Below are 27729 nucleotides of genomic sequence, written 5' to 3' on the forward strand. Positions count from 1 at the left end.
TTCAAAACAACCTGAACTGAACATTATAGCACTCGTGTAGGAATTATTGGCCGTTGACAGGTTCCCTGCCGAAGAGTCCCTGACGAGGTCAGACAGTAGCGTGTAGCATCTAAAAAAACTACATGCTGTTAATGTTATGTAACAGTGCCACAGTGTCAGATTTGTGTGGATGATATTAGAAAAAAGGGACATTTTTAAATTAAGAAATTCTAAAATATTATGAAATAGAAATAAAGTAGTTCTTTCAAACCATACAAAACAATGAAGCAAATGGCAAGTAGCAATAAAATATGTCTCCACAATCCGGGAACAAAGAGACCACAACTCAATTCAGTCTTGATGGCGGCTCTGTTGGCCACTTGTTCCACTTTTAGCAACCCCCAACATCTCTCCTTTAATGACCAAAAAACACCCCACTGTGACACTCTTGCTGTGCATGCAGAGGCTTCATGTCACTCACTAGCAGCAAACTCTGTGTATCCAAAAACCGTTAAATCAGAGCAGATTTTGTTAGATCAGGCAGCCTTCCCTTGTAGATTTGTCATGGAAAATGAGAACTGAACTCTTTGGTATCATGCATCAAAAAAGCTGTAGCAGAATGTGTTTGAGTTAATTTGCCTCGATACTTGACATCACACATCCTGTAATGTGGCTATTGCAAATGTGCTTGCACATTGGTAGCATGAAACCCTTATCATGCAAATACAGCCCTGCAAACTATTGTTTAAGTTTAGTTATTGCTCATCTGTGTTTGATTCCATGATAATAGGAGCATGTTAAGGCACTTCTTCTCGTCCACTTTGAGTCCTGGATATTTCAGAATCAGAATTCTAGCAATTCATGTCCACATCAGACAGTTCTGCACCTTGCACTTATTATTTAGATTATTTATTGATTTCAGTGCAGAAAGGAAATGCTCTAGATGTAACCAGGCAGAAAGTGCTGTAATGTTCTGAAGGTCGAAGGTGGTTGAAGGACAAGACAGACTTTCATGTGTCAGCCCTCCGTCTTCATGGTCTTATTAACTCTTACCAGAATTTTTCCCAAACTTTTTCAAAAACTCACTTTCTGCAGTCTCTGCGCCTGTCAGCTTCAGCATGGAAAGAGCATTGGCACTGAACATAACTTTTTTGGCAGAATCGCCCAATTTTGGGGTGTCTGGCTATAAGGTTTGGAACAGCAAAATGTGATTGAGTAAAATATGGTAATCATCTGGTGGCAGAAAGCCTAGATCCCAAATCCTCATGAAAGTCTTCTATCAGCTCATCCATGAGCTGAGAGCTATCTGCTTTGGTTGTAAATACCATGCTCACGGCTGGCTGGGGTGAAGCCGTAGATACAGTACTATAGCCCCTTTTTAGCATTATTGATGGAGGTAAAAATAATGTGGTGTTTTGAAAAGCAGGAAGCTACTTTGCCTGTGTGATTCATTATTTCTGCTTGACGTCTTTTGTTTCTATACAAAGCGAAGCTAGTGGGCAGAGGGCTGCGAGCTGCTGAAAGCCTCAGTAGTAGATTAATACATGGCTGCTAACCTTAAGTTGTAAAAATAAGTCTATGGAGCATACGGTAATCCCCACTTTATGGACACTTGAACTCAAATTACGACCAGCCTCCATAATGTCTCCTGTGTTTGGCTTCCTGGTGTGAAGGGACTAGTTTAGGGACATGAACAATCTGGATGTCAAGACTTTCCCAACAGCACATGAAAGCAGCAAAATAGGGATAAATAGTCCAAATAAAGAGAAAACACTTGTGTAAATTGATGAAATCCTAAATCCTTCTTATCAGCAAAATCTCATCAACTGACCCATTTAGTAAAGACTGTGTCCAATGTCCTGGATCACACTAGTTTTCTCACTGTGTGTGCATGAAGAGTTGGAGCAAATGGTCAAATGTTTGTGCTTTTGTTCTTAGCGTGTGCGGTGTCGGCCATGCTGTGCGAGGTGGCCAACAGCGGCATCAGCAGCGGGGTGAGGAGCGACGGCGTGGACGGGGAGGAGGTGACAAATATCATGGAGTTTGATGTGGTGCTCTGCCAGTCAGAGCTGACTGAGAGAGCCCTGCAGCTCTGCCATCTCCTGCCTCCGGGCTTTATGACAGTGAGTTTGAATTCATATCACACGCACACGCACACACACACACACACACACACACAACCCAGTGTGTCTCATTCAATGGATGTTTAATGGAGCTGAACAGCCATTCATCCTGCTCTGCTGCCTCTATCTCTGGCAGAGAGAGCTTTCAAATTGTGTGTGTGTGTTTGTGTGTGTGTGTGTGTGTGTGTGTGTGTGTGTGTGTGTGTGTGTGTGTGTGTGTGTGTGTGTGTGTGTGTGTGTGTGTGTGTGTGTGTGTGTGTGTGTGTGTGTGTGTGTGTGTGTGTGTGTGTGTGTGTACCTGCTTCATCAGAGTGACTTTAAGAGCCCCAAATCAGAGCCAGAAATGCTGCTTCTTTCTCTGTTTGTTCACCTTTGATTTCAGCAGCTGCTCTTTCTTGTCTCCTCTGCTTGCAGCTATGTTTTTCTCACCCCATTCCTCACACAAGAAATATCACTCCTGCTCTCATCCTCCTGCCAGCCATCTTTTATTCTTGTCCTCTGATCTCTGCCACATCTCTACTATACACCTTATGTTCTGTGTCAGCTGTCTGCTTAGATATGTGATGGGCTGAGGCTGTTTGTGCCTCTAACATTTCTTCACCAGTGAGCTTACCCATTTACTTAACCCCTTACTTATCTCTCGTCCCCTCTCTCTCTGTCTCCCTCCCCAGCCCTGTCAGTCATCCCAGAGTTTTGCCCTGGATGCAGTTGACAGTCTAGTCCGCTGTGGCATCCTGATTATGGAAGAAGTAAGATAAATCTATATATTTTTTTAAGTTTATTTAATTATTCAAAAATCCTAAATATCTTGTTGGCATTTTATCTACAAATACCTCTCATTTTAAACATATCCTTACATGGCCACTTGCATAACAAAGCGAAAGTGTTTTAATAAAGTCTGTTCATAATGATTTTATTATTGTAATTATAGTCTTTAAAATGAAAATGTGGTCTGAAAGGTGGACTGAAACATGAATGAATGATAACATTGCTCTGTAACTGCTGGATGTGTTAATAAGCAATTGTTTGCTAAAAAGCCATATCATCACAAGATGATAAAATGTCAGTGTCGTGTTCACAGTTTCTGCCTTGTTAATAGTTCAGGAGAATAATAGAAACAAAATAACAAGGAAAAACAGAGTCGATCAACCAAAAACAGAGCAACCATTTACTGACAATAATACAAGCTCAGTGAAGACAATCAAAGACACGCAGATATTGATGAAGAAAATAAGATAAGATGTTCCTTTATTGATCCAAAATTTGCAGGTATAACACAGCAGTACAGAGGGAAATAGTAACAGCACAAGAGTAAGTCTCAAAAAATAGACAATAATAAAGAGAATATCTGAATAATAAAATAACAATTGGAATAGAAAATATGATAAAAACTATTAGAATAAAGATAAACAAACTATATATATACATATATAACTGTCCTTGTATGTACATAAATTGTGCAATATATGATAATGTGCCTGCGCAAATGTGCAGGGTTCCTGAGATAATAGAAAACACCAGAACAAAAAACAATCAGTCTTTGTGACATGAAGTGTACAGTTGAGTCCTTAGTCAGTGGAGAAAGAGTGATCCTGAAGTTACAGAGAGGTAATAAGGTGTATACATAGATGTTTATTTTCTCCCAGTTAGAATTTGATGTTTCCAGTCTGCTGTGTAAAATCAAGATTCAGACTTGATCTTGATTGATTTTGCAATGAAAATCGTACATTAAACAAAATATGCACACAAGACTCAAACTGTTTAAGACTTTAAGTCACACATGGCCTTACCAGACAAAAGGAGTTACAGTCAGACATGCCGCTGTCTGTCCTACCTTCCATCCTATGTAGATTCCCAGGGACGTTCCCATCTGTGATTTCTGGAAGAGGGAGGGCACTCTGACCTGGACCACCTCTGACGACCCTTATCACAGCGACTCAGACTGTGAGGACGAGGATCTGCGTTCCTACAAGGTACAGAAGAGCACTGCTAGAGGTTATACATGAAGGGGAAAATGATCCATACTGGTATGACTTAAAAGTGATGGCGCTCGAGGTGACTGGCTACAGGGCACGTACAGAAATACTAGAAACACCACATGAAACAGAACTTTGAAGTAACTAAATCTCCATTACAAAAGCACCCTCACAGTTGAGTCACGTAACTTGAATGGCAATTAGCAGTATGTGCCAGCTTTTAAAGAGGCCTTACTGTCATGGCTGTTATATGTAATTTTTTCATAGCAACACAAGGCAGCTAACCAACTTCCCAAAGGGACCAAACAGCTCGAGCTCCAAGTGCAGGTTCATCTATTACAAACACTACAAAGTGACTATTAGATGACAGCCTCAGAGACAGAGTCGTGAAAGTACATGTAGAATTTAAACTGCTTATTGATAGATCATCAACATCTTTCATATGTTTGCACGTTATGCACGTTTTTCTCATTTTCGGTAACTCAAAATGCAAAGAAAAGAATATCACATGTGAATTCAAAGGTAAATTGAGCAGCCTTCATTTAAGCAAACCGTAATGTTGACACTCATTGCTCTTAACAAAACATTTGCATGTCTGATACTGCAATCCATTGCAAGCCTGAAGTCAATATTTTGGGTCTGCTCAGGAAAACAGGGACGCCGCAGCAAACAGATGTTGACGTAAACTTAAAAGCAACTATAGCAGCTGATTTTAACAGATTGGGGAACTTACGACAGGAGGAGTAAGATCATGCCGCATGCTTGCAAAGACTTCTGTCAAGCATTAATCAACTCAAATGGAAATGGCAACTACAAAGTTGTATTTACGGCACCTTTCACAAAATGAATACTACATGAAGTAAAAAGTGATGAAAAGATAAAAGGTAATTTTTCACTATGTGCACCAACATACTGATGTGATGTCATCTGTATTTATGTCGGTAAAGTTGGGCTTCATGGATCTTGCCCGAGTTTCCGACTGGGAATTTCAGGTTTGATGACTGTTCAATTGCAGCATTCATCAAAACAATGACAACAAAATATGTCTGATGACATTGACATTGACATGGCATTGGGAAGTACAGTGGGATCCTGGGAGTAGTTTTTATAGTCAAACAACCATCACTCCAGATGAAAATCTGTCCGACTCAGGCAGAAATGTTCACAGTCAAGATAATGTTGATGTTATCATCCGGTAGACATCCATTTGAGCAAAAAGCAGGTTGTATATACAGACGAACATGAAAGCCTCAACTAGAATTAGAAGATGATAAACACCCATCATCCCAAAATGATGTACACGTACTATGTGCATGAAAACATGTAGTTGTACTAGAAAAGGTTGGAGGATAGGCACACAGTGACATTCAGTTCCACTTGATGTGGGTGGCAGTTCAGAGACAGGGAAACCTTTTTTTTTATTGTTTTGACATTTTTGTGTTTTCATGTACATCGTAGATTGGTTTGGGATGAGGTGTGTTTTTGTATTAGATTTGTTTGTGTATACTGTGTAGCCTGCTTTTTATAAAAATGGATATTTGCCTGATGAAGACCTTGAAGGTTGAACACTGAGTCATTACACATTTTTCTGAATATTCAGTGTGTGTACTGCACTTTTACCCAGATGAGGTTGGATGTGCGGACTATCATCATCATTACTTACTTCGTATACAGCCGTTATTTTACATGTTATTTTTATCAGAAGTTTTAAGGAACAATGTAACTCACTACAGTAATCTATAAAGAATACATCCAAAGACATCGTTATGCCTACATGTGCTTCAGTCAATTTGATTTACCAGATTTACCACCTCCACACCGGTTTCAAATCCTCTCTCTGATTGAAACTTGTACACTGAGAAAGAGCCTCAATATTGTGAATACATCTTTACTCCTTTTAACTCTAATCTCAAACTTTCTCCATCCACTGCTCTCACTTTTCTTTTCCTGACGCCCTCGCCTCTGCTGCCCTCAGCCCTCACACCTCCATACCAAACAATGAAGAAAATACCTTACCTCCTCCTCAGTTCGCCTGCCAAAATTCACTTTAGGTGGTCTCACAAAGCAGGCTGGCTGTAATACAATAATAATAGGTTTTGAGATGTATGCCTTGTGTTTCACCTGAATTTTAAAAAATGTAATTTTGTTCACTGAAATGTAGAACTTTTCGTTTTTCCAAAGGCGTCTTTTGTTTGTTTAACTCGACGATGCAAGCTGACGAGCAAAATATCTCCTCAGGTAGCAATGATGTATACACTGAAATATAATTGAAAACCGGCAGCTTAAAAACTGATTTCTGTTTTGTTTTTGTTTTGTTTTGTAACTTCTCCAACATAAACAGATTTATCTAATGGGCTGTTATTGGACTTTATAGTAGTCTCTATATCTTCACTGCATATTCTTTCGTTTAATTGTGTTTTTACTCCTCATGCAGCTTAACTAATGACTGTTGTTCTGACCGCTCTCTCTTTTTTCTCGGCCATGTTTGTTTTAAAGTTATACTGTGAACTGAGTGCTGCATATTTGCAGAATGATTGAATTAAACCCCATGGTGCTAAATGGAGAGCGCTCAATGGAAAATTGGATGAACTTTAAAATGTCACGCTGTATAATACATCACTTAATATGTTTTATTAAAGCTGAGATTAAATGAAAAATGCCTCTTAAACCCATTTGGATCACATCCCCAGTCATATTGTGCACCTTTTAAACAATATATGCGCCCAGGCTGCTAACGTAGCCTTGAACCGACCAAAATACATGGTACTTCAGTGTGTCTTCGACACCCCAAACCTTGTCCGATCGCCCATCTCAAATGTTTTTTGATTTTTTTAAAACATGGTTATGGGCCCACTGGCCAGAATTTCCTAGATTTTGTGGCATCTGTCAAAGCTCCAGAATATCTGCAAGGCATTTTATAGTGGATTGCTTCAGCAACCACATTAAGCACAGGATGGACTATACCTGACGGATACTGCTATCCCGTCGGGGCCTCACCTACTTACATGCACACCTTTCATCATTTGAATCATATCATAACTCATAATACTGTATCTGCTGCAGCCTGTTCAGTATGTCGAGCATCCCTCGAGAGACTTCATATTTTGTTATGGGTTTGTGTGTCCTTGTAATGACCAAGGAATTCGAGACCGGCTGCACTGTACAATATAAACTTGCATATATTTACATATTACATGATGATAATGGCCCCATTCACGCTGTTAAACTATTTATAAAGTGCCTTGAATGAACCCCAGTTTCATGGCCTCCTTCATTTACCAGATGTAATCATTAACTCTTTTCATTGTAAATGTTTGCATACATGAATGCAGAGCATTTCTCAAACAGATGAAAGTTTTCTTTAGTGAAACATTGTTCATAATACACTATATGGCCAAAGGTACAGTATGTGTGGGTCCCTATCCACGTACTTTTGTGTACTTCCCTTAAGGGAAATCTTAATTTCACAGCATATATTAGACAATAGAGAGCTTTCAGCATCTGGCAACAGTTTGGGGAAGACCCTTTCCTGTTTCACCATGACAGTGCCCCTGTGCACAAATCCATAAATAAAATGATTTTCTAAGACTGGTGTAGAAGAACTAATCCAACACCTTTCAGAGGAATTTGAACCCCAAATCTGAGCCTGCCTCATCACCCCGCCTCAGTATCTGGCCTCAAAATCCCCTTTGTGGCTGAATTTTGGCAAATCCTTGCAGACAGGATTTCAAATCCTGTACAAAGCCTTTCCTGTAGAGAGAGCAGATTATGACCCACCGTTTAGAACGAGATGTTCAACAATCACATCTGGGTGTAACGTGTCCACATACTTTTGGCCATGTTGTGAGCACAGATTTTTCGACTCATACTGTGTGACAGCTTTCTGATGAGGACTGTATCGACCTGTAAAATCATGGAAATTACTCCCGTCCTAATCAATCAAGCCTGATTACAGGATATCGGAAATAAATTCCCATGAAATGAATTCATAGATATAAACAACATATAACTATATCCTACAAGAAAAACTGTTAGAAAATAGAGGGGAGGATTAAACTTAAATTAAAATCAGAGTGTATATCCTCCTTTTCTGGTTGTACTGTTGTAGCTCCTGTGGAATAAAATAATGTAATTAGGGAAATAAAAAAGCAAAGTGCTCTCAAAGTCTTCTGGGGTCAGGGTGTGTCTAGTCTTTAGTGAGACTGACTAGATTTTTATGTGTTCTCAGGTGTTAGGCCGTTTTGTCCACCCCTTCTACCTACAAAATACATTGTGTGCCTTCAACATATCGGTTTGAGTTACATGAACATAAAAGCACTGGGATTTGAACCTGGGACACCCACATAAAACTATGCTGCTTGAGCAAGTGTTGCTTTTATAGTATTGTGCCTCTGCATTCTGCAGCAGTATTACTTTCTGAGGCCAACAGACCAACTGACTCACTGTAGCGGAAAATGCTCTTTTAACACTGGTCTTCCCTTATCCTCCCTCAAATCTGCCATATTTGACCTCTGATGGTCTCTGTCTTCTTCTGCAGATAAGCCAGCCAAGTCAGTGTCCAGAGATGCTCTTCTTCCTCTGTAGTATGCTGGCAGGTCACCTGAGGGCGCTGTGCTGGACGACCACCGGACTGGACCTTCTGCACACACCTCTGCCAGGTATGTGACCTGTATGTTAAAGAGACAGTGTTGTGTGGAAACTTGGCAAGACTTTCACTTCTTCTTCACTTAGTAATCACAGCATATTTCATATATTATTAATGATTAACCTATAATTGATTGTTAAGCAGCTGACTATCCATTATAAAAATTGCTTAAAATTTGCATCCCTATTTGATACAGATATAAAAAGAAAAGTATTGCACATGTTGTTCAAAGCAAAGGACTAGGGCTAAGACCATCATTTTCATAGTTGGTTAATCTGTTAATTATTTTCTCGATGAATCGATTGTTGGTTGGTCAACAAATGTCAGAAAATGGTGCTAAATGTTGATCAGTGTTTCCCAAAGCCCAAGATGATGTCCTCAAAAATCTTGTTTTGTCCACAACCCAAAGATATTCAGTTTACTGTCATAGAGGAGTAAAGAAACCAGAAAATATTCAAATTTAAGAAGCTAGATTTCTTCAAAAATTACTCAAACCAATTAGTCGTTTATCAAAATAGTCAGCAGTTAATTTATTGTCGAAAACTAATCGATTAAGCGTTGCAGTTCTCCAAAGAACCGCTCACATTCTTGCTACTGTACATTAAATCAAAATGATTGCTGACGTTGTTCTTCATGTCTCTGATATTTATGCTTCACATTAAGCCATTTGCAGGTGCTTGTTGAACCACCGACAAGTCATGAATATTCAGTGTGACAGCATGTCACTGAACCATGAAAACTCTGTAAAGTGTATCAGCTGACTGTCCCCACTTTTCTCCATTTTCACATCTTTTCTGCTACAGAGGCAGAGTTTGTGGCTCAGATACACTCCCACCTGCGTGACACAGCAAATAAGAAGAAACAGCACTACGGTAAGCTCAACCTGACATCCCCTCCAAAAACACACACAAATCCACACACAAAGATCCTCCATGTCTTTGTGTCATTACTTCAACAGCTTGTCATCTTGCCTTTTCCCACTGATTCAGTCTTTGTTGTAACAAGTCAGCAGAGAGCAGCAGCTCCCCTACTCTCATCACATGCACTTCTCCTTAAAAAAACATCAGACAATCAGAAACTACCCAAATGACATCCTTCAGTACCACTCAATATAAAATTTCCATCAATCCCACTGGTAATGGCTTTGTTCTGTTATCCCGACCTGGTTTTTCTATATTGGATATCTGTCTGTTCCTGTGATTCATGTGTGCCTTTGTGCCGTATCTCACAGAGAGCTGCTCAGAGGAGGCTGCATATACTGCAGTTAGAACACTAATAGACCTGGGGGTGAGTGACAGCCTTTATGTATGTGTGTGTGTGTGTGTGTGTGTGTGTGTGTGTGTGTGTGTGTCTAAATCTGTCTGTCTGCGGAGAATCACTGCGACTCAGGACTGAAAGTTTAGGTGCAGTCCAACTCCCAAAAAGTTCTGTTTTAACATAAATCTATTCTCATGTGATCTTGAGTCTGATCTAAAAAAAATGGTCAACTACTGGCAGCATTTTTCATTAAGTCTCGAGCTCAGCGTGAACAGGAATACAACCTGAGCCTGACTTGAGCCAGCCATATCCAATCATGTTTGGGTAAGAGACAAGTGAAATAAAATGGGAATTAAAGATTGGTACAGGCAACACTTAACCAATGCCAAAGTGATTTACAGTTTACATTTTGGTGTTTAAAAAGAAAAGCACTGTTGTCTTGTGGACCTATAATCCTTTATTGTTGTCTATTACCACGTTAGCTTTACCACCATTTCGGGCTGCAGCAAACTACTTTTTTTGTTTTTTGTGAAAAAACAATCATCACAATTTCACAGAGCCCAAAGTGACGTCTTTAAATTGCTTCTTTTGTCCAACCAAAAGTCCAAAACTCAAAAGACTCTTCATTTACTGTTAGAAATGACAAAGAAAAGCAGCAAATCCTTACATTTAAGAAGCTGTGACAAGCAAGTGTTTGACATTTGTGCTTGAAAAATTAACAACTAATCAATAATCAGAATCACTGACAATTAATTTTCTTTCAATTGACTTGATGATTAATCGTCTAATTGTTGCAGCTCCACCAATGTCATGTTTTGTTTTTCAAAACTTTTATAAATGATCTGAAATATGCTTCAGATAGAATCAAAGAAAAATAAAACACAGCTGGCATCAGCGGTGAACTTTGGTACAATTTTTATATACATGTATTTCACTTTAGTGCTTCCATTCTCTGCTACCTTCCACACTGTTTTCACGGCAGAGCAGCGGCTTCACTGCTCGTCTGTTTGTACCCAGGATGCATACAGGCACACAATGAAGTGTAGGTCACTTGTGTATTGGTAGTGCTTCAGGGCAAAACACACAATCACTGTAGCTACTTGCGTGAAACAGTAAAGTTTAATACCTTGATTCCACTGGGCACGTCTCGGTAACCTCACGTGTGCAACGCTGTTTTGTTCTGTCCTCCACACGGCTTCATATCCCACTACGGAGCATTATGCCTGCCTGATATTGGTTGTTTTATGGCTGTAACGTGACACAGACGTGTCTGGTAGAATCTGGAGGCTGTGTGATGTTGGTTGTGTTAATATGTGTATGCCATAATTGAAACACGACATTGAGAAGCCCGATAGACAACTGTAGTTGATTAAAATCGAAATATATCTGTTCCATCTGATATTTCTGAGACTGACAACTGAAATATAAACTTAAATTTCACTACAAAACAGAAGCATATAGGTATTAGTTATTATGAGAGCAAGTATGAGAGTTATAACACACTAATAATTTAGGTGTTAGCTGTATTTTGTTCACCTTTGGTCAAAGCCAGGCTAGCTGTTTCCAGTTTAGCTTCAGCTTCATATTTACCATACTTCCATGATTAATGTTATTTAACTCTTTGCTTGACAGCAGATAAGTTTGTTCCCTAAAATATTGAACTATTCCTTTAAAGCACATTAAGCTAAGACCTTAGTGCAGGGAAAATGTTTTGGAGGTGACTTTATTTTGAGGATTCCTGAGTGACACATTTGCCTTTCTTCCTGTGGGTTGTGAGGTGACCCGATATGAAAACACTCCTCTCAGGCACAGCGATCCGAGGATTAAACAGAAACTTTGATGAGGCTGGATAAAGCCTTCATGTTTATCGTGATGGATTATGAAGCTGCAGCAATTTTTATAGACTGTGGAAGTTGTTTTTCATACAGTGCAAGAGGGACGACAGCAAATGGCTTGTCTTGCAGATGGGAATATGAGCATCTATTATTTCCTTCCGCACTGACTCTGCAAACAACAGCAGGGGTATAAAAAAGAGGAGAAGGCAACCTGGACAATTGGCACTAATTTAAAATCTAAGAACTAAAGAGAAATGCACATGTTCTAGCCAGAAAAATGTAGAAAATGACAGCTCACTCTTAAGTCTTTTAAATCCAAACTATATAAACCAAATTCCCTGCTCACACAATTTATCACTCAGCCTTTCAACTCAATAAAGTAGACAGTCTCTGCACCCATCAGTCTCCTCTATCAGTCTGTGGGCTGGGGATCGTTGCCTTTTTAAAAATAGAGCATCATTGACCTATATATGTGCAAAGATCTCATGAGGCAATTATTAACTTTCTTATCAAGGTTATCAGTCAGAAATGGTCATTATCCTGCTTATCTGAAGGATTTGACAGCTAATTCTTCTCCCTGATGTCAAGACAGCTTGATTTTTAAGATCCACAGGTCGAATCAAAGGGGAAATGTGCTTTCAGTGTTTATGCAACTGCTAAACAAAAGAAAGGAGAACACAGTTTGCCTCGCTCACTTCGCCTCATTATTTCAGACCTTGCGCAAAGAATAAGGTTGTTCAATGTTGTTTATGTAACATCTTCAGCTCTGCTTTTCTTGTTCATTTTGGACGTGTTTTTGTTTTGAAAGGTCTTGTTTTTATCTCTGTTATTACTTCAGTGTTTTTATTTGGCCTTGTGCAAGAAAAAAAAAACACACTAAAGATAAGAAAAGCTTTGTGCTCACAATGTTCAAATGAAGGTTACTGAATAAAAAGCATTGTGGTTGCAGCTAAGTGTCCTGACAGTGTTTGTGTTCACTTTAGGTCCTTTCGGAGGAGCGTCAGAAAGAAGGCGTCTTCCTGGGTGTCACTCCTTTGTTCCAGTTGTCAGAAAACAGGCAGAAACTGCACCGCTTCATCTCACAGTACCTCTACAATTAACGTGTTTAACAGAGCAGCACGACTCAAGGCCACGACTTGGCTTTGTTTTGTTGCAGAGTGTGACCTCATCCTCTGTTGGTGTCAGAGAACCTTGTGTTAAGTATTACAAAAAATGATGCATGCTGAGCCGGGACGCTCATGCCTTTAGGTTAATTGCATTTTGATTTTTCGGTGATGAGACATTGATTTTTAAGTTTATCTTTAGTAATAGCATTAGCATAAAGCCACAGGAGACGAGGATTATGAAGTCCCTGTAATCAGCTCTGAGGACTCGGTGCAGCTCGTGTTTCGACCATATTTATGTTATAATGAAGGCCGCACAAGTTTTGTTTGTAATGTGAACATTAAGAGTTAGTTCTGCTTTTTTTCTTGTTTTTCACAAGTTGATCAGTTAAATGAATAAAGGAAACCATTGTTCATACTGGCAGTAAACAAACTTGCTTATTTCAAGTCAGTTTTATTTATATAGTCCTAAGGGACAAAGCACATTGCTTCAGTGGGCTTTACAGTCTGTATAGTGTACGACACCCGCGTCCTTAGACCCTCGATTCAAGTAAGGAAAACCCTTTAAGTAGGGAAGAGACGACTGACAGACATACAGTAGATGTTGATGAACAAAATCACAGAGTATACAGATAACAACAACAAAATATTTGATACAAGTAGATTATAAATTACATGTGAAGAGTGTGGATCCAGGAGGACGAGGCATCACCAAGTGGTGGCCGAGTCACATGACCTCCTCCCCACCACGGTGACCTGGAAGAGGACAGTCAGAATGTTAACGAATTTTGATAACGAGAACGGATATTCAGACAGTTGTAAAACATAAGTGAGCAGTGATCCACGAGGGGGTATGAGGGGATGACGATCCAGAACCAGCACATATGTGAGGCATCGACAGCCAGGAGAGAGTGAGAGAGAGGGAGAGTTTCCCGGGTGCAGATGGTTCAGCAAAGAGGAGCTGGAGTGAAAGAGAGGAAGAGGAGGAGGAGGAGAAAGCTCGGGAGAGAGAGAGACGCACACAGCTTGCAACTTGAGGTAAACAAAAACAGAAGCCAGAGAAATGCAGTGTTAATCAGAAATTAACAGCACAAACATGAACTATACATTTCATCATTTATATATATTGATGAATGTATATTCAGATACATATCAGTTGAATCCTTGTACACAGATAAAATGGTTTACAGTAGTATGTTCTGATCATTGTTATAGATGCAGTTTCATCCAAACAGCTTATCACCTCAACTCATTGTCTTCCTGAATGTAGATCTTTCTGCGCTGACTCAGACCTCAGGAGAGTTTGTGCTTGATGTCGACCTTTTGACAGAGATGCAGACCAATCGATGCCCAATTCTGAACGGGATATAGAGCTTATTTTCTTTTTTTTTTTGGCAGGCACTTATATTATTGAGTTTACAGTATGGACTCAACTTTATTTTCTTTTTTACCCGACCATAAAGCAAAGCTGCAGTTGATCAGCTCCCATTGACGTGAAACTCTACTGCCACCCAGTGTTGAACTGAATGTACTGTTACAGCCTCAGTACATTGTATTTAATTATTTATTAGTTTGATAGTACGTGTAAGCATTGTTAAATCTAATAAATACACAACCGATGCAGTGTACCTTGATGTACACTATTCTCCCAGAAGGCATTGCATCAAGGAAATGGAAATGCTGCTCACAGCTTGAACTAGGATGACACTCAGTAGAGCGCTTACCTCCACTAAGGCCCACCAATCCCCCTTCAATCAAATCTATTCCAATATCAAAATTGATAATCCTGTATCACTCTAAATTTTAAACCACCCATAACTGCGTCACCAGACAGACAAACGGACACAGGCTTAACATAACCTCCTTGGCGGAGGTGAAAAACAAGTACAGTACATTGATTTTGTGTATACTAAATGCAAAAAGAGTTTGCTATGAAGATTTATCTATACTACAGACTGTATACAATTACTATGTTGTACGGTATTGGGACACAGCACACACAAGATCATGTCTAACTAAAACTATACAAAAAATCCTCCTCCTGTTTTCAGAGGTCTTGGTTCATCTGTGTGGTCATTTTGGAGGATGTAGTTTGTAGTGCTGGTGAAGTGTGGAGCATTATACTGAGAAGGGTTTCTTATATTTTGTCACCATGTCTGTGTCAGTGAGACCGGACTAAATATTGGAAACACCTCTGATTATTACACAGCAGCACCACAAACTACATCCTCCAAAATGACCACACAGGTGAATCAACACCTCTATAAAACAATAAAAACAGAACATTATAACCCTCATGAAGGGATGATATATTGCAGGACTGTTGCATCAGCTCGCTAAAATCAGGTTTATTGTTTATATAATATGCCAGAAAACACATATTTTGCAAAACAATATCCCCGTCTGAAAACTCTTCTCCACTCTGAGGGGTGAAGTGATTGCATTTTGTATGATGCAAATTATTTCAGTAATTTCTTTGACTTTATCCGTCTCGACTCCGTCATCACATTTAGAAACATTTCTCATTATATGAACTTTTGGGGCGACTGGAGCTAATGTTGTGGAGCTGGTCATTAATTGTAGCATTGGTGGTTAATTGATTGAAATGTCCTAGAGCAAGACAGATATTGAATCTAATCATTTCAAACATTATTAAGTGACATAATGGTTGATTAAAATATCAGGTTCAGCAAGTCACCTCATCACATTGGTCAGCGGATATCTCTAAAACTGCCTGAAAAAAACTATTTAAGTGATTTAAGCAAAAAAGAAAATGATGAAAGTACATGAATCAAAACAAGGATCGAAGTTTAATTATAAAGAATTTTCTCCCAGGCAATGTAAGAGACACATTTTGATGCGCTAATATTTTCTAAATTAATTCACTTTTTTTCTATTAATGGAAATCTGCTTACTTTTTTATGAGAAAGTGGCTCCAAGTTGGTAGAAAAATAATCAATTTATCATCCCGGATGTTCAGCATAATTAGGAATACTTTATATATATATTTTTTTTTTTTACACATAAAAAAAAGTCAGGGGGTTCACAGTTTCTACAGCAGGAGTGGGTGGCTGCTGATGGAGGGTATTTTTACATCCAGTGATGACAATGCCTCAATAGCCCGGGTCGAGCTGTAGAACACCACGTTGAGTCATGTAATTATATAGTGTCGTGTAGTAAAAATATCATGTTTGCCCTCCTCAGTTACTGTAGTATCATGTACAAAACCTTCATTACGAAACACAGTTCTGGCTGGTTTTCACACATTCTATTTAAAACATTTAAACTTTTTGAAAATAGTAATTCATTGTGTGAAGCAGTGGATCCGTTTATTTAACAGCTGATACTCCTTCATGTAACGTTCCCGTTTCCAGCAGGTTGTTTCCAGGTTTAGACGACTTTGTTAATTATTGAGCCCAACTTGTCGATCTGACACTCCACCACATCTCCTTTCTGGAAAAGAAAACAGTTAATCATTTAGTTAAAAAAATAAAACTTTAACTACACCCTCACTATCTATTAAAATAATGTGTTACAGTTCACACAGCCCCTTTAACTCGCCAACATGGCATACGTAGGTCATATGCAGCCATTGAGTTTAATAATCACGATAGAGTGAAAGTAAAAAGTTCATGTGCGGCTAATTTTTATCAGTTACTCTCATGACTTCACCTTGAGAAAGACGGGAGGGTTTCTGAACACACCCACACCTGGAGGAGTGCCCGTCAGGAACACATCACCTGGAGTCAATGTCACAAACCTGACATGAGGAAAAACACAGTGGAGGACCGGAGTCGGTTACAGGAAACAGCATGTGCATCAAATGTAACATGACTTGCTATCAACTGTAGAAAATGAGGAACTTTTCGTCATGGTCATGCAATGTCATCTTCATCAAACCGTTAACTTCCACTAATGGTCGTAGTGTTTATACAGACCCTGTGAAAGGTAGTGTGGGTGGCCATTATTACAGAACAACACAGGCTTCGTCAGGCAAATGACAGAGAGGCTTTTCTGTCCAATAATTTCAAATCAGATCAGGGAACGCTCCAGTTGGTCAGGGTGCTTAAGGGCAAAAGGCTGCCGGCCGCAGCGGATAAGTCTTATTTGGAGCATGTCATTTCAGCTGCGAGTGTGTGATGAACTGAGGCCATTTGCCCGCAGAGTGCTCCTTCTGTGGATTCATTTCAGACACGATTTGATTTGCATAATTTCTCAAACAGAAACTCTGCACTCTCAGCTTGATTTACTGAAGCAGAAAAAGTCTGAAGCTGAATCACACTATATCTCTAAAGCAAAGACAACATCATCGTGAGAGGAAAACTTTCAGAGTGAACTTACTTTGACACCCAGGCGACCAGCGCCTCCGTCTTGAAGATCATCTGATCAGTGTTGCTGCTCTGGACTGCGTCTCCATTAACCAGGCAGCGGACACCCAGGTTGTGAGGATCTGGGGAATTAATGATACAGGAAGTCAACACATGTAATCCATCCAAAAAAAATGTCTTTAGTTGTTGGTCTCTCTTTCTGTGGTGTCTCACCTTTCACAGCGTCTGTGGTAACTAATGCAGGGCCCAGAGGACAGAAGCTGTCAAACGTTTTTCCCAGCAGCCACTGCTTCCCGTTGCGCTTCATCTGCCAGTCTCGTGCACTGACGTCATTGGCCACAGTGAACCCGGCCACGTAGGAGAGAGCGTCCTCCTCCTGAACAACGGAAGTCAGAAGAGATGCCTCACCAAAGCATCAAAGTATGGTGACCCTCAGAGGTGATGTCGTGATGCTCACCTTGATGTGTTTTCCTCTTCGGCCAATCACAAAGGCCAGCTCCACCTCCCAGTCTACCTCCTTAACAGGAAAGATGAAGCACATTGAGCATCAAGAAGCACCAAAAGCTATTTCAATCTACACACCAATTCTACGTGTTGGGGTTTTAGTGTGTTCACTTAAAATGCTTCATTTTTCAGTGTGCTGTTGAGCCACTCAATGAAATGATGTTGAGAAGTTTTTGGAGTTCAAAGTCCAGAGGAAGATAATGATGTATATACACTGTACACATTTAACATATGTACAAAGTTTGGGGCTCTTTAAAACATGAAGAGACACAGAATTTGATTGTGTCTTTTTAATTATAACATCCTAGGGGAAAAAAAAACATTTAAATAATCTTCAAGTGGAAGTGAAGTGATTGGATGTTGGCATGAATTAATTTATTTCAGGAATTTATTCTGAATAAATTTGTCTCAGCTCTTATTTCAAGACAAAACGTAAAATAAAGCTTGAGAGACGCTCATCCCCTCCTCCCATTAGTATTAAAATCTACACGTTTTTTTTTTTTCTTACCTCAGGATCAAGTCTTTCAAAATCTTCTACAAGTTAACTTTATATGCCCAGAAACTGTGATGCACAATTATTCATTGCTCATTTAATTCACTTTCTTTTTGTGATAAACCTTACTTTTGATCACAGCCTAAACTTTGAGCTCAGTGTGGAAAATGTAGATGCCTACTGCCTAAAAAAAAGAAAGAAAAAGTCATCCATTTCTTTTAATATATTACACCTCAACTACTGCACTTCCTTGTTCAACTGTGTCTGCAAATCTTTACCTCGACTGCCAAAGGTAAAACAAACAAACAAGTTATGCTGGTTGTAGCTTCTTTCTGTTGTCTCCTTGTCACATGTAGGATTGATTTTAAAATGTCACTTCTGACAAAGAAGAGACTCGATTAGACCTAAAATATTTGTTGTGCCTTCTTGACCACTTGGAGGGGTCTCATATTTTCTTTACCCCTTTTTTTTCCTGCTCTCACCTGGCTCTCTTCGGGCAGAATGATGTCATCATATGGCCCGGTGATGGCACTGGGGAATTTGCTGAAGATGATCGGCTCTTTGGGGATCGGGGCGTTCTGCTCCAGGCAGTGGTCCCGGTAGTTCATACCCACACACACCACCTTCTCTGGGGCTAACACAGGAGACAGCAGCTGGATGTCTGATCGCTTCAGCACACACTGACCGGACGACAAGGCTCTGAGGGAGAGGAGGACGACGAGTCAGCAAGAACATGATGATTTGAGAGGAGTTTTTTTGAAGAGGATGATGATGTAGGTACAAGATGATGTCGAGGAAGATAAAGTTATAAGAACAAATAGGATGTAGGAAGAATATTTAAACAAGTCCATTTAGGAAGATGCCGTTTCACCAACACAAACAACATGAAAGATTGTAAAGTTTTATGATGAGCTGTGATGATAATTTACATGAGGGTGAAAGATGTAAATTATTCAGGGAGGCTGTTGATTGAGGAGATGACATTTATTGAGAAAAACACGCTTATTTGGGGAAATTATGGAAACCGTGCGTTTGATTTATTCAGAGGATGTTGAGGATAATGACGGCAAGGATTTGAGAGCACGAAAAGCATAATTATGAAAGAAGACGACGGGGATTTAACAGCTCATGTACAGTCAAAACAAAGATATTTGGTCATTATGTGTCTGAATGTAGGAAGGCTTTTGTGTGTTTGATACCTCTGTGCACAATCCAGGCCCTTGTCTCCCAGCTCCAGCAGCTCCCTCATTGTCGAGGGCATGGAGGGGTCAAACGCCTTCAGATCCACCACGCCGAGCCCCTCGCCCTGCTCCACTCCCACTCTAATGCTCCCACCGTCACCATGATGACGAAACTGCACCAGACGCATCGCTGCACCACTCAAGCCTCGCCGCTGTGGGTTTGTTGTTCGCTTTTGACAAAATAAACTCCTGAAGATGCAAAAGGAGCGAAGGGGAAGTCTCATCTGTAGAGGACAAAAGCAGTGATGTGAGGAGAAAATATGACAGGTGACAGAGAAGCAGAAGGTAAACAGAAATCAAACAGAAAATTTTATTTATATCTTTGATGGCGTCTTGAAGACTTTGTCCTTTTTTTCACCCCCTTCTTTATCGCTTTATTGTGAAATCCTTCAAGCCAAGAGACACAAAAACAATATATAACGGCATCTACACTCAAATCAAGACCTCCATGTTTTATTCCATATATAAATGAGTCGATCAGATGTCAAAACAGTGGAAAGTTCCCATTACACTTAACAGTAACAGCTTCAGATTACATGTTGTGGCCGACTGAAGTCAAAACTGTATGAAATTTTAAAATCAAATAATAAAAAAAGGAGCAAAGCAGCAAATCCTCACATTTGAGATGCTAAACAAAAGGAAGTTTGGTACTTTTCTTTTATCAAAAAATTTCAGTAATGACAGTTTTGTTGACATATCAATTTATTGACTCATTCATCACTGCCCCTGCTGTGAAGTTACATGACCTTTCCATGTCTTTATATAACACATTAACTTTCTTTGTACAGAAGCAGATTCAAACTTCAGTCTGATTAACATGACAGTCTGAACAAAATTAATTAGATGTGAACCGCACCCAAACCAGTATGTCGAGAGAAGCAGTCCAGGTGTGGGTCTCAGTTTGGCAGGTAACAACTCCTCTGAACACAAGTACCAATAAGCAGTACTTGGGACTAATCCATGCCTAAGATATTCAAGTTCTCCTTTCCTTTACGACCCAAAGTTTGTAGATCCAGTATCTGACTACACAAACACGGCAAAAACAGTTATTACTCTGTGCAAATAATGCACTGTGCAAAAATGACTTTCATGAAACTACCAGCAAACTACTCTCATCTCTCTCATGACACGTAGGTCACTGCTCCCCAACACTGAAGTTATGTCTTCACGTCTGCATCAGCGCACTTGTTATTTCCTGCTCTCACGTGCTAACAGCTGTGAATCATACCCACGATAAGAAACGCGTGGGCACAGCTGCAGCAGTGGGTGACTCCCGCCTACCTGCTGCTCAATCTGTAGCTTTGCAGATTATCTTCGATAAAACGCCATTTCAAGAGGAAAATGACAACGTAATCTGCTGCTGTATGACCAGGGCAGCTGTCTCATACTTCCTGCCCTTTGTACTCTTTGGTTTAAATACTTACCTCTCCGGTTGTCCACAGAAAACACTAATTTAACTACTTCCGGTTAGTGTTTGTAGTTCAGAGGTCAGTTCGGTCAAGAGTTAGCTAACTTGCGAACCCGAAGATAACGACAGAGGCTAGCCATGGTTTTTATGATATCATATCAAGAAATAATTACTTTATTGGCCATATATTTATCTAAATGCTGCTTTTAGCGTTAGCTGAATCAGCTCTAGAAACTACAACTCCCTAGTTCATCCTTGAATGCGCCTTAGAGTGCAGTGGGAACGTAGCAACCTCAGCGTATTGACACGTTAGCTAGCTAGCTAGCGATATGATTATTTCAATTTAATGCATTACCAGGTCCTTGTAGACTCTGTAGCTACTTCAACTGGAACAACATAGCAGTTACTTGATATTTCAATCAAATAACATCCAAAGCTCTTGAATGAGAATGAGAAAAATGGCATTTTACGACTCGAGTTGTCGTATTTACGAGCTACAGGAATCCAGCGAAGGCAGCACGAGTGCAAACTTATTAGATCACGTGATCAACCGGGAGGAGTGAAGGGAAGGACCCGCTGTCGGCTATCAGCTGTCTCTTTCGCCCTGAAGACACTGGAGAAGGAGGACCAAAATGTGCACCAGGTGAGATTATCAGTTTTAATTTACCTGCCTGGTTTGCGTTCCGGTGTAACGGGTTTCTCACGTGCAGCTTTGTGCAGCTTTGTGCCGCGTGCTCTTTCAGCGCGTCGGGATCAGTGGAGGAGACTCACAAAAGGTTTCAGTAAGCAGAATATTTCCCCCTAGAGCTGTATAACTGATTGGGTTAAGTAGGCTTAGGTAATCTATTTGCGATAGTTGGCCAAATGCTTAATTTCTGTATTAACGCACCCGTGAAAGAAGAATCTGATCCTCTCATGTTGCAACAGGAGCTTGGTCTTTGCAGGATCCAGTTTCCGCTAACAGGATCTACGCAGTCAGTTTTTCATGGATTTCACTTTCATTCTTACTATGCTTGAATTCTTGGTGTCATATGATGCCAGAAATGTATGACAAGTGCCAAAATCTGACTTGTTAACAGACGTGTAACATGATCATCCACTGTGAATTGCAGTGATTGCCTCCTGGAAAAGGCACACTCTGTACAAAGTTTATATTTCAATGCAATAAACCTGTAACACTCTTTTAACAGCTGAATTTAAAGCGGATCTCAAAGGTCTTGCAGGTCTCCACACTTTGACCCACTCTGCTATCATTAGCCTGCATTATAAAAGCTGATATAAGGTCTAATTGCGCCACTCTGTCTGAAACGTCTTTGCTTGACCATGTCAGACAATGCTGACTTTGCTTGATATAAGAGGAAATAATAACTCTGGGTTTCCTTCCTGGGTTTCTCTGTCCAGCGTCCAGCCTGTTGAATGGACCACCGACCTCAAGAATCAGAAGTGAGTATTAATCGAAATGTGGCGCTTCCTCTTTAGCTACCAGGGTGTTTGTAAATAATTTTGTGTACCTGAACAAACGGCTGTGTTAAATGATGGTATTGTCTTGTTTGCAGTTTTGATGGCCTAGTGTTGGTGACCCAGAGCCATGACACGCTGACGCCTGAGCTCGAGCATCTGAAAGCACCACTGCAGGACTACAGCTCTGTAAGTTTCAACCTCACACACCTGTGAAATAATGAATGTTCTCACATGATCTTTCTTTGTCTCGTGAACACCCAGACTACATGTACACAAATGCAAAAACTCTGATTATTGCAGGTCATCAGGAGTAAGACCATGCGTTTATCATGTAGGACAGGAAAAGAAACAATAAAATCTGTATTGATTCTTCAAATCCCTCAAATCTCTTTGCATCGGTGCCCTTTCTTTGTGAAAATTAGCACATTTTGTTTAAATGCAGGTGATCTCCAACAAGAGCTGGTGCAACATGTTTTCTAATGTAATGTGTTATTTTCATCATCTCTCTTCCTCTAGGTTGACAGTGGTCTGGGGGAGGAGGTGGTGATCCTGAGGGTCCCCGGTCTCCCTGGTAACCGCCTGGTGTTTGCCTCCACCGGCCCGGTAAACCGTGACTATGATGATATCAGACGCTTCAGCGATGCGGCGGCCAACGGCATCAAACGGTCAGTGGACGGCAGCTGATTTTGTTCTCCCTGTAGTTTCCAACATTTCTGGTTTACCTCGACGTTTCTCTGCTGTCTCACTCCTCTTTGTCTCTTTTCAGGGCGTTGAAAGCCGGCATGCAACGCCCCCTGCTGGTCTGCCCTCCACACAAGGACTATAAGAACAGCACCATGGTGGCTGCCCTCGGGGCCCTTCAGGCTCTCTACATGGTGAGAAAACAATGGTCAACAGCTACAAACAGTCTCTGTTCACACTATTAAAGTTTAGTTTATGTGTCATGTGAGGTACGACTCTGTTCATACACTGCAAAAACATGTCATATATGGATATGTTTGATGTGTGCATTGGCCAGTCTAATGAAGAAAAAAAGGCTATTGGTTGCATTATGGGAGATCAAGTCTTTTTGGAGCCAAATAGTCTCGCTTCTGCTGCATATATTTTCAGCCGTTCTTTTCAAATCCACATGGAGTTGAAAGAGACCCTATTTAAAGTCAATATGAAATGAATTTTTTTTTTTTAACCCTCTTAAGATCACATACCTGATCATATTGTGCACCTGTTGTAAAATGTGTGCACAAAAGATACAAAAAATCAATTTCTTTGTATGCTTACATTAAAATCTTACCATGTTTTCGTCCTGCAAATCCAAATATGATATTTACTCATGTAGGCTTGAACCTAAGGGTAACATCATGGAGTCCAGTTGAAGCTCAGACTTGAGACAAATATCCACCACTGTCTATGTAGGTGTCTGCTATAATTCTAGTTGTGAACTGTCTATCTTAGCTGTAACTGCGTGTATCTAGATAGCAAAAATTCACTCACTTGTTATTTCTATTTCTATTTTTCCCTCACGAAAGCCCCTGGAGGTGAGGGAGGCGAAGATTAAACCCACCGACTATAAGGCCTGTGTTCTGGGGCTGTGGACACCACAGCAGGCGGAGGGAAAGAGACTGGTGGAGCTGGCTGACGCCCTGGAGAGTGGGAGGTGGGTCGAATACTTCACCTCATTTCCAGCTAGAGATGTCTCGTGTGCTGATGTTCACTTGTTCAACCAGCTGTCCTGTTTCCCCTCCTCATCAGACTGGCATGTCGGGACATTGGAGGCTCAGACCCGGAACGTATGGCTGCACCTCGTGTGGCTGAGTACGTCCAGGAGCTCTTCAAGGACAGCCCTGTGCAGGTAGCGAGAAATGTTGTATCGTGTGTGCAACAGAATCACAGGATCCTCTGTTTTTATTTTCAGTCGTCTAGTATTCCTCATTAGAAAATGTGTAGAAAAATTTCAGCCATAGTCCGGGACAATTGCGTGGGTGTTAGGTTCTTCAGTGACATTTATTGCCACTTTTTCTGTCCCCAAACATAAGAACATGTGCATTCATTAACCTTTAGGTCGAAGTGGTGAGCGACGTGAAGGTTCTGGAGAAAGAGTATCCCTGTCTGGCTGCGGTCAACCGCTGTGCAAACAGTAGGAGAACATATTTTGTTTTGTTACTTATTAACACGACTCTCACAGATTTTCACAACGGTCAGTTTTTTAAAAAGATGTCTGCATACTTAGTTACAGTTTCCTCCTCATACAGGTGTACCTCGTCACCAGGCCAGAGTTATCAGGCTTCAGTACTGTGGAGAGGGACCTATCCAAAAGACACTCATGTTGGTGGGAAAGGTGAGCAGAAAAGTCACAAACAGATGCACTTGCATAACTTATGTAAAGCTGCATTCATTGGTGATGAATCTGATGATCCAATAATCAGTCGGAAAGTGAAACTTTCTTACAACATTCATATTTTCAGATTATTCAATGTGCAGATTTTATGCATTTGTTTTGCATGATAGTAAATTAAATATCTTTGGGTTTCTGTAGGACAATCAAGACATTTAAAGAAGTCACCTCTGGATGTGGGAATTTTTATAAAGCAAATAATTAGATTATGAAAATAATTGTTGGCTGCAACCGTCCTTTTAAGTTTATCAATCTGAAATTTAAGGAAGGAACGTTAGGTTTCACTGGTTAGATGTTGTCCTCAAATTTGCATGTATTGTAAATACTAGTTGTTGTTTCTAGGGCATCACCTACGACACTGGTGGAGCAGACATCAAAGCCGGTGGCTTCATGGCTGGGATGCACAGGGACAAGTGTGGAGCTGCTGCTGTGGCTGGCTTCTTCCAGGTGAATGACCCTCCAACTCTGCACCTGAATAATAAACGCTTAGGGAGCTTTTTACTGCATGTCGACACGCCAGGACTTTGATGAAGCATTTGGCAATTTTTGACAAGGATGCAGGTGTACTGGATGCAAAGCAACGAATATTATTCAGAGTAGTCCTCCATGCAGGCACTTATTTCGTCATCAGAGGAAAATAAAGACTGGACATACACTCTGATTTATGTTCTTGGAACTTCCCAAGAGTTAGACATTTTAACCTGGCTCGTTGAACTTTTTGCATTTGTTTTAAGTTTTCATAACTGTTCCCTATCTAACCGTCCTCCTGCTCTGTAGATTGTGGCCAAGCTGAAGCCAAAACATTTGAAGGTTGTCGGCTCCATGGCCATGGTGAGGAACAGTGTCGGTGCAGGTCGGTGTAATTCACTTTGTTCTTTTCTTACATGTTCCTGTTTACATTTCTCTGTGTGATCTGTGTTACAGCAACTCCTCTCAAGCGACTGTGTCTATATGTGTGTGTGTGTGTTTTGTCAGACTGCTATGTGGCCGATGAGCTGGTGGTTTCCCGTGCGGGTCGCAGAGTGAGAGTGGGAAACACAGACGCTGAGGGACGTATGGTGATGGTCGACCTGCTATGTGAGATGAAGGAGAAGGTCACAACATCTTTATAAATACTTCTTTCACTAATTTGTTCATCCTAAGCACTTTTCTGCATGTCTATCCTCTCTCATACTGATCATCTGTGTCTGCAGGCAGTCCGTGAGATTTCTCCTCATCTGTTTACCATCGCCACTCTGACCGGTCATGCGATCAGAGCCATGGGACCGAACTACTCTGTGAGTACTGCTGAAACACAGACAACACAGCCACTTATTGAGAGATGCTAAACATTAAAAATACAAATAACCTGCTGCTGTAGGAATATTCGTTTGTACTGAGTTTAGTCCTGAATTTCTCGTTGTAGATCATCATGGATAATGGACCGGCCCACCGCAACAAAAATGCTGCTCAATGGCAGAAAGGTGAGAAAATTCTTTGGATAATTTGGCTGTTTATTTTGTTTAAATGTGGTCAGTTTTTATGATATAATTAGTATAAACACAGCAGTGAGACAACCGATACTGATCCATTGTGCTCTTGGGTTTAATCCCTTAGTTAGTGGTTCAGTGCTTCAGAAAGCTTTACTTCCCTCCATCACTAACTAACACGTGTTCTTCCTCTTTCATGCAGCTGGAGAGGTGTTGGGCGATGTGTTCGAGGTGTCCACCATCAGACGAGAGGACTACGAGTTCCACAAGGGCAAGTCTGAGTACGAGGATATTCTGCAGTGTAACAACCTGCCGTCCTCAGCTACACCTCGAGGACATCAGACCCCTGCAGCCTTCCTCATCATGGCCTCAGGCCTCGAAAAGGTGCTCACACATCATCAGAATGAGTAATTGTTTATGAAAAATACAATAAGGAAGAAGTGCAGTGATTGACATGTTACTTTTATTTCCAATGCAGCATGGTGTGGATTCTGACAAGCCTCTGCCGTACTCCCACATTGACATCGCTGGGTCCAGTGGTCCTTTCCCCGGTGTCCCAACAGGAGCTCCCATCCTTGCCATGGCAACCAACTACGTCCTGCCTGATGGTCTCTAAACGGATACCTCCAGTACAAAGAGATTACAATCTCCAAACTCCATCCTAACACACAATTGTAACCGTCCAAGTATAAATGAAATCCCTGTCACAACACATAATGCAAATTGTGTTTATTGTTCCACGTCTGACATTCCTTAACATCTCAGAGTGGTTTTCAGCAACAATGTTTATTTACTCTCTTTTATAAAATCTTGTGAGATCGATCCGCGCCAAGTGTCAAAAGACCCTGTTCGTAAGTGGCCTGAATCAATATATACTCAGGGGTTTAACAGCAGTATAAAAATACTATCCATTTTATATTTGTGTCTGTATGTGTGCGACCAACCGGGACATGGTTGTGTGACATGACGTGTGAGTCAAACCAAGCACTCTACATTGATCAATAAAACAAAATTCAAATTCAAAACGTCAGTGTCTTCTTTCTGTACCAGAAACATGCAAGTTATCACAGGGAAAAGAAACAAAAGACTTCAATGTCACAGTTTTGACAGTGTTTTCACAGCCTGCACAAGAAAAACAGAGAGTGGGCATGTTGTATAATAAGTGCCTGAGTCATGACTCTACATGTATTACTATATACATATTTGCATATGTGTACACTTACTCACATAAACTATGTATATGCAAAGTAGCAAGGTATTTTATTTTGTGCTGCTGTGCTAGAGCGGACAACACTATTAGCAGATGAAAAGGTTTGCATGACAAGTTGCTGTTTGAGATAGGGCAAACAAGAGTAGTTAGTCTGTGTAAAATGTATGATCCTTTCAATATAATAGGTAATCTTATCTTATTTTTATTTTCAGTAAAACCAACCTCATCCATTGATGTAAATTAAATGGTAAATGCTCCTCTATCCCCCTTTTTCTTTAAAGTTAAAAAAATGTATCTGAACGTCT

At 40.5% G+C, this 27729-nt stretch overlaps 3 protein-coding genes across 8 annotated transcripts in view; 2 read left to right on the forward strand and 1 right to left on the reverse strand.

Moving 5' to 3' along the window:
• gpat2 (glycerol-3-phosphate acyltransferase 2, mitochondrial) overlaps nt 1–13006 on the forward strand; it is a 33568-nt gene extending 20562 nt beyond the window's left edge. Inside the window, exons 16-22 of the mRNA XM_084360586.1 lie at nt 1918–2102; nt 2774–2851; nt 3953–4075; nt 8616–8736; nt 9527–9595; nt 9955–10010; nt 12799–13006. Coding sequence (XP_084216712.1) covers nt 1918–2102; nt 2774–2851; nt 3953–4075; nt 8616–8736; nt 9527–9595; nt 9955–10010; nt 12799–12915 — 749 coding nt within the window. The 3' untranslated portion in view covers nt 12916–13006. The remainder of the gene's footprint in view (nt 1–1917; nt 2103–2773; nt 2852–3952; nt 4076–8615; nt 8737–9526; nt 9596–9954; nt 10011–12798) is intronic.
• Nucleotides 13007–15709: 2703 nt separating this feature from the next.
• On the reverse strand, nt 15710–21635 carry fahd2a (fumarylacetoacetate hydrolase domain containing 2A). Of its 6 annotated transcripts, XM_084360582.1 has the most exons (9): nt 20766–20895; nt 20341–20507; nt 19443–19708; nt 18726–18942; nt 17704–17763; nt 17460–17622; nt 17260–17368; nt 16591–16678; nt 15710–16371 (listed from the first exon to the last, which is right to left on the reverse strand). In XM_084360582.1, exons 3-9 carry the CDS (start codon nt 19706–19708, stop codon nt 16309–16311), a joined length of 966 nt encoding a protein of 321 aa, XP_084216708.1. In that variant the 5' UTR covers nt 20341–20507; nt 20766–20895; the 3' UTR covers nt 15710–16308. The 6 variants fall into 6 exon arrangements, with proteins under 6 accessions (XP_084216708.1, XP_084216711.1, XP_084216710.1 ...); XM_084360585.1 differs by lacking the exons at nt 20341–20507; nt 20766–20895 and adding an exon at nt 21560–21635; XM_084360584.1 differs by lacking the exons at nt 20341–20507; nt 20766–20895 and adding an exon at nt 21248–21336.
• On the forward strand, nt 21427–27239 carry LOC311261709 (putative aminopeptidase W07G4.4). The gene is made up of 16 exons (XM_084360579.1): nt 21427–21535; nt 22294–22335; nt 22449–22539; nt 22870–23018; nt 23120–23228; nt 23880–24007; nt 24103–24202; nt 24412–24487; nt 24603–24688; nt 25088–25192; nt 25523–25598; nt 25721–25839; nt 25939–26022; nt 26151–26208; nt 26417–26598; nt 26693–27239. Exons 1-16 carry the CDS (start codon nt 21525–21527, stop codon nt 26828–26830), a joined length of 1554 nt encoding a protein of 517 aa, XP_084216705.1. The 5' UTR covers nt 21427–21524; the 3' UTR covers nt 26831–27239.
• Nucleotides 27240–27729: the final 490 nt, after the last annotated feature.

Source organism: Pagrus pagrus (assembly GCF_965226575.1).
Source record: "Pagrus pagrus genome assembly, chromosome: 8".
Taxonomy (NCBI): domain Eukaryota; kingdom Metazoa; phylum Chordata; class Actinopteri; order Spariformes; family Sparidae; genus Pagrus; species Pagrus pagrus.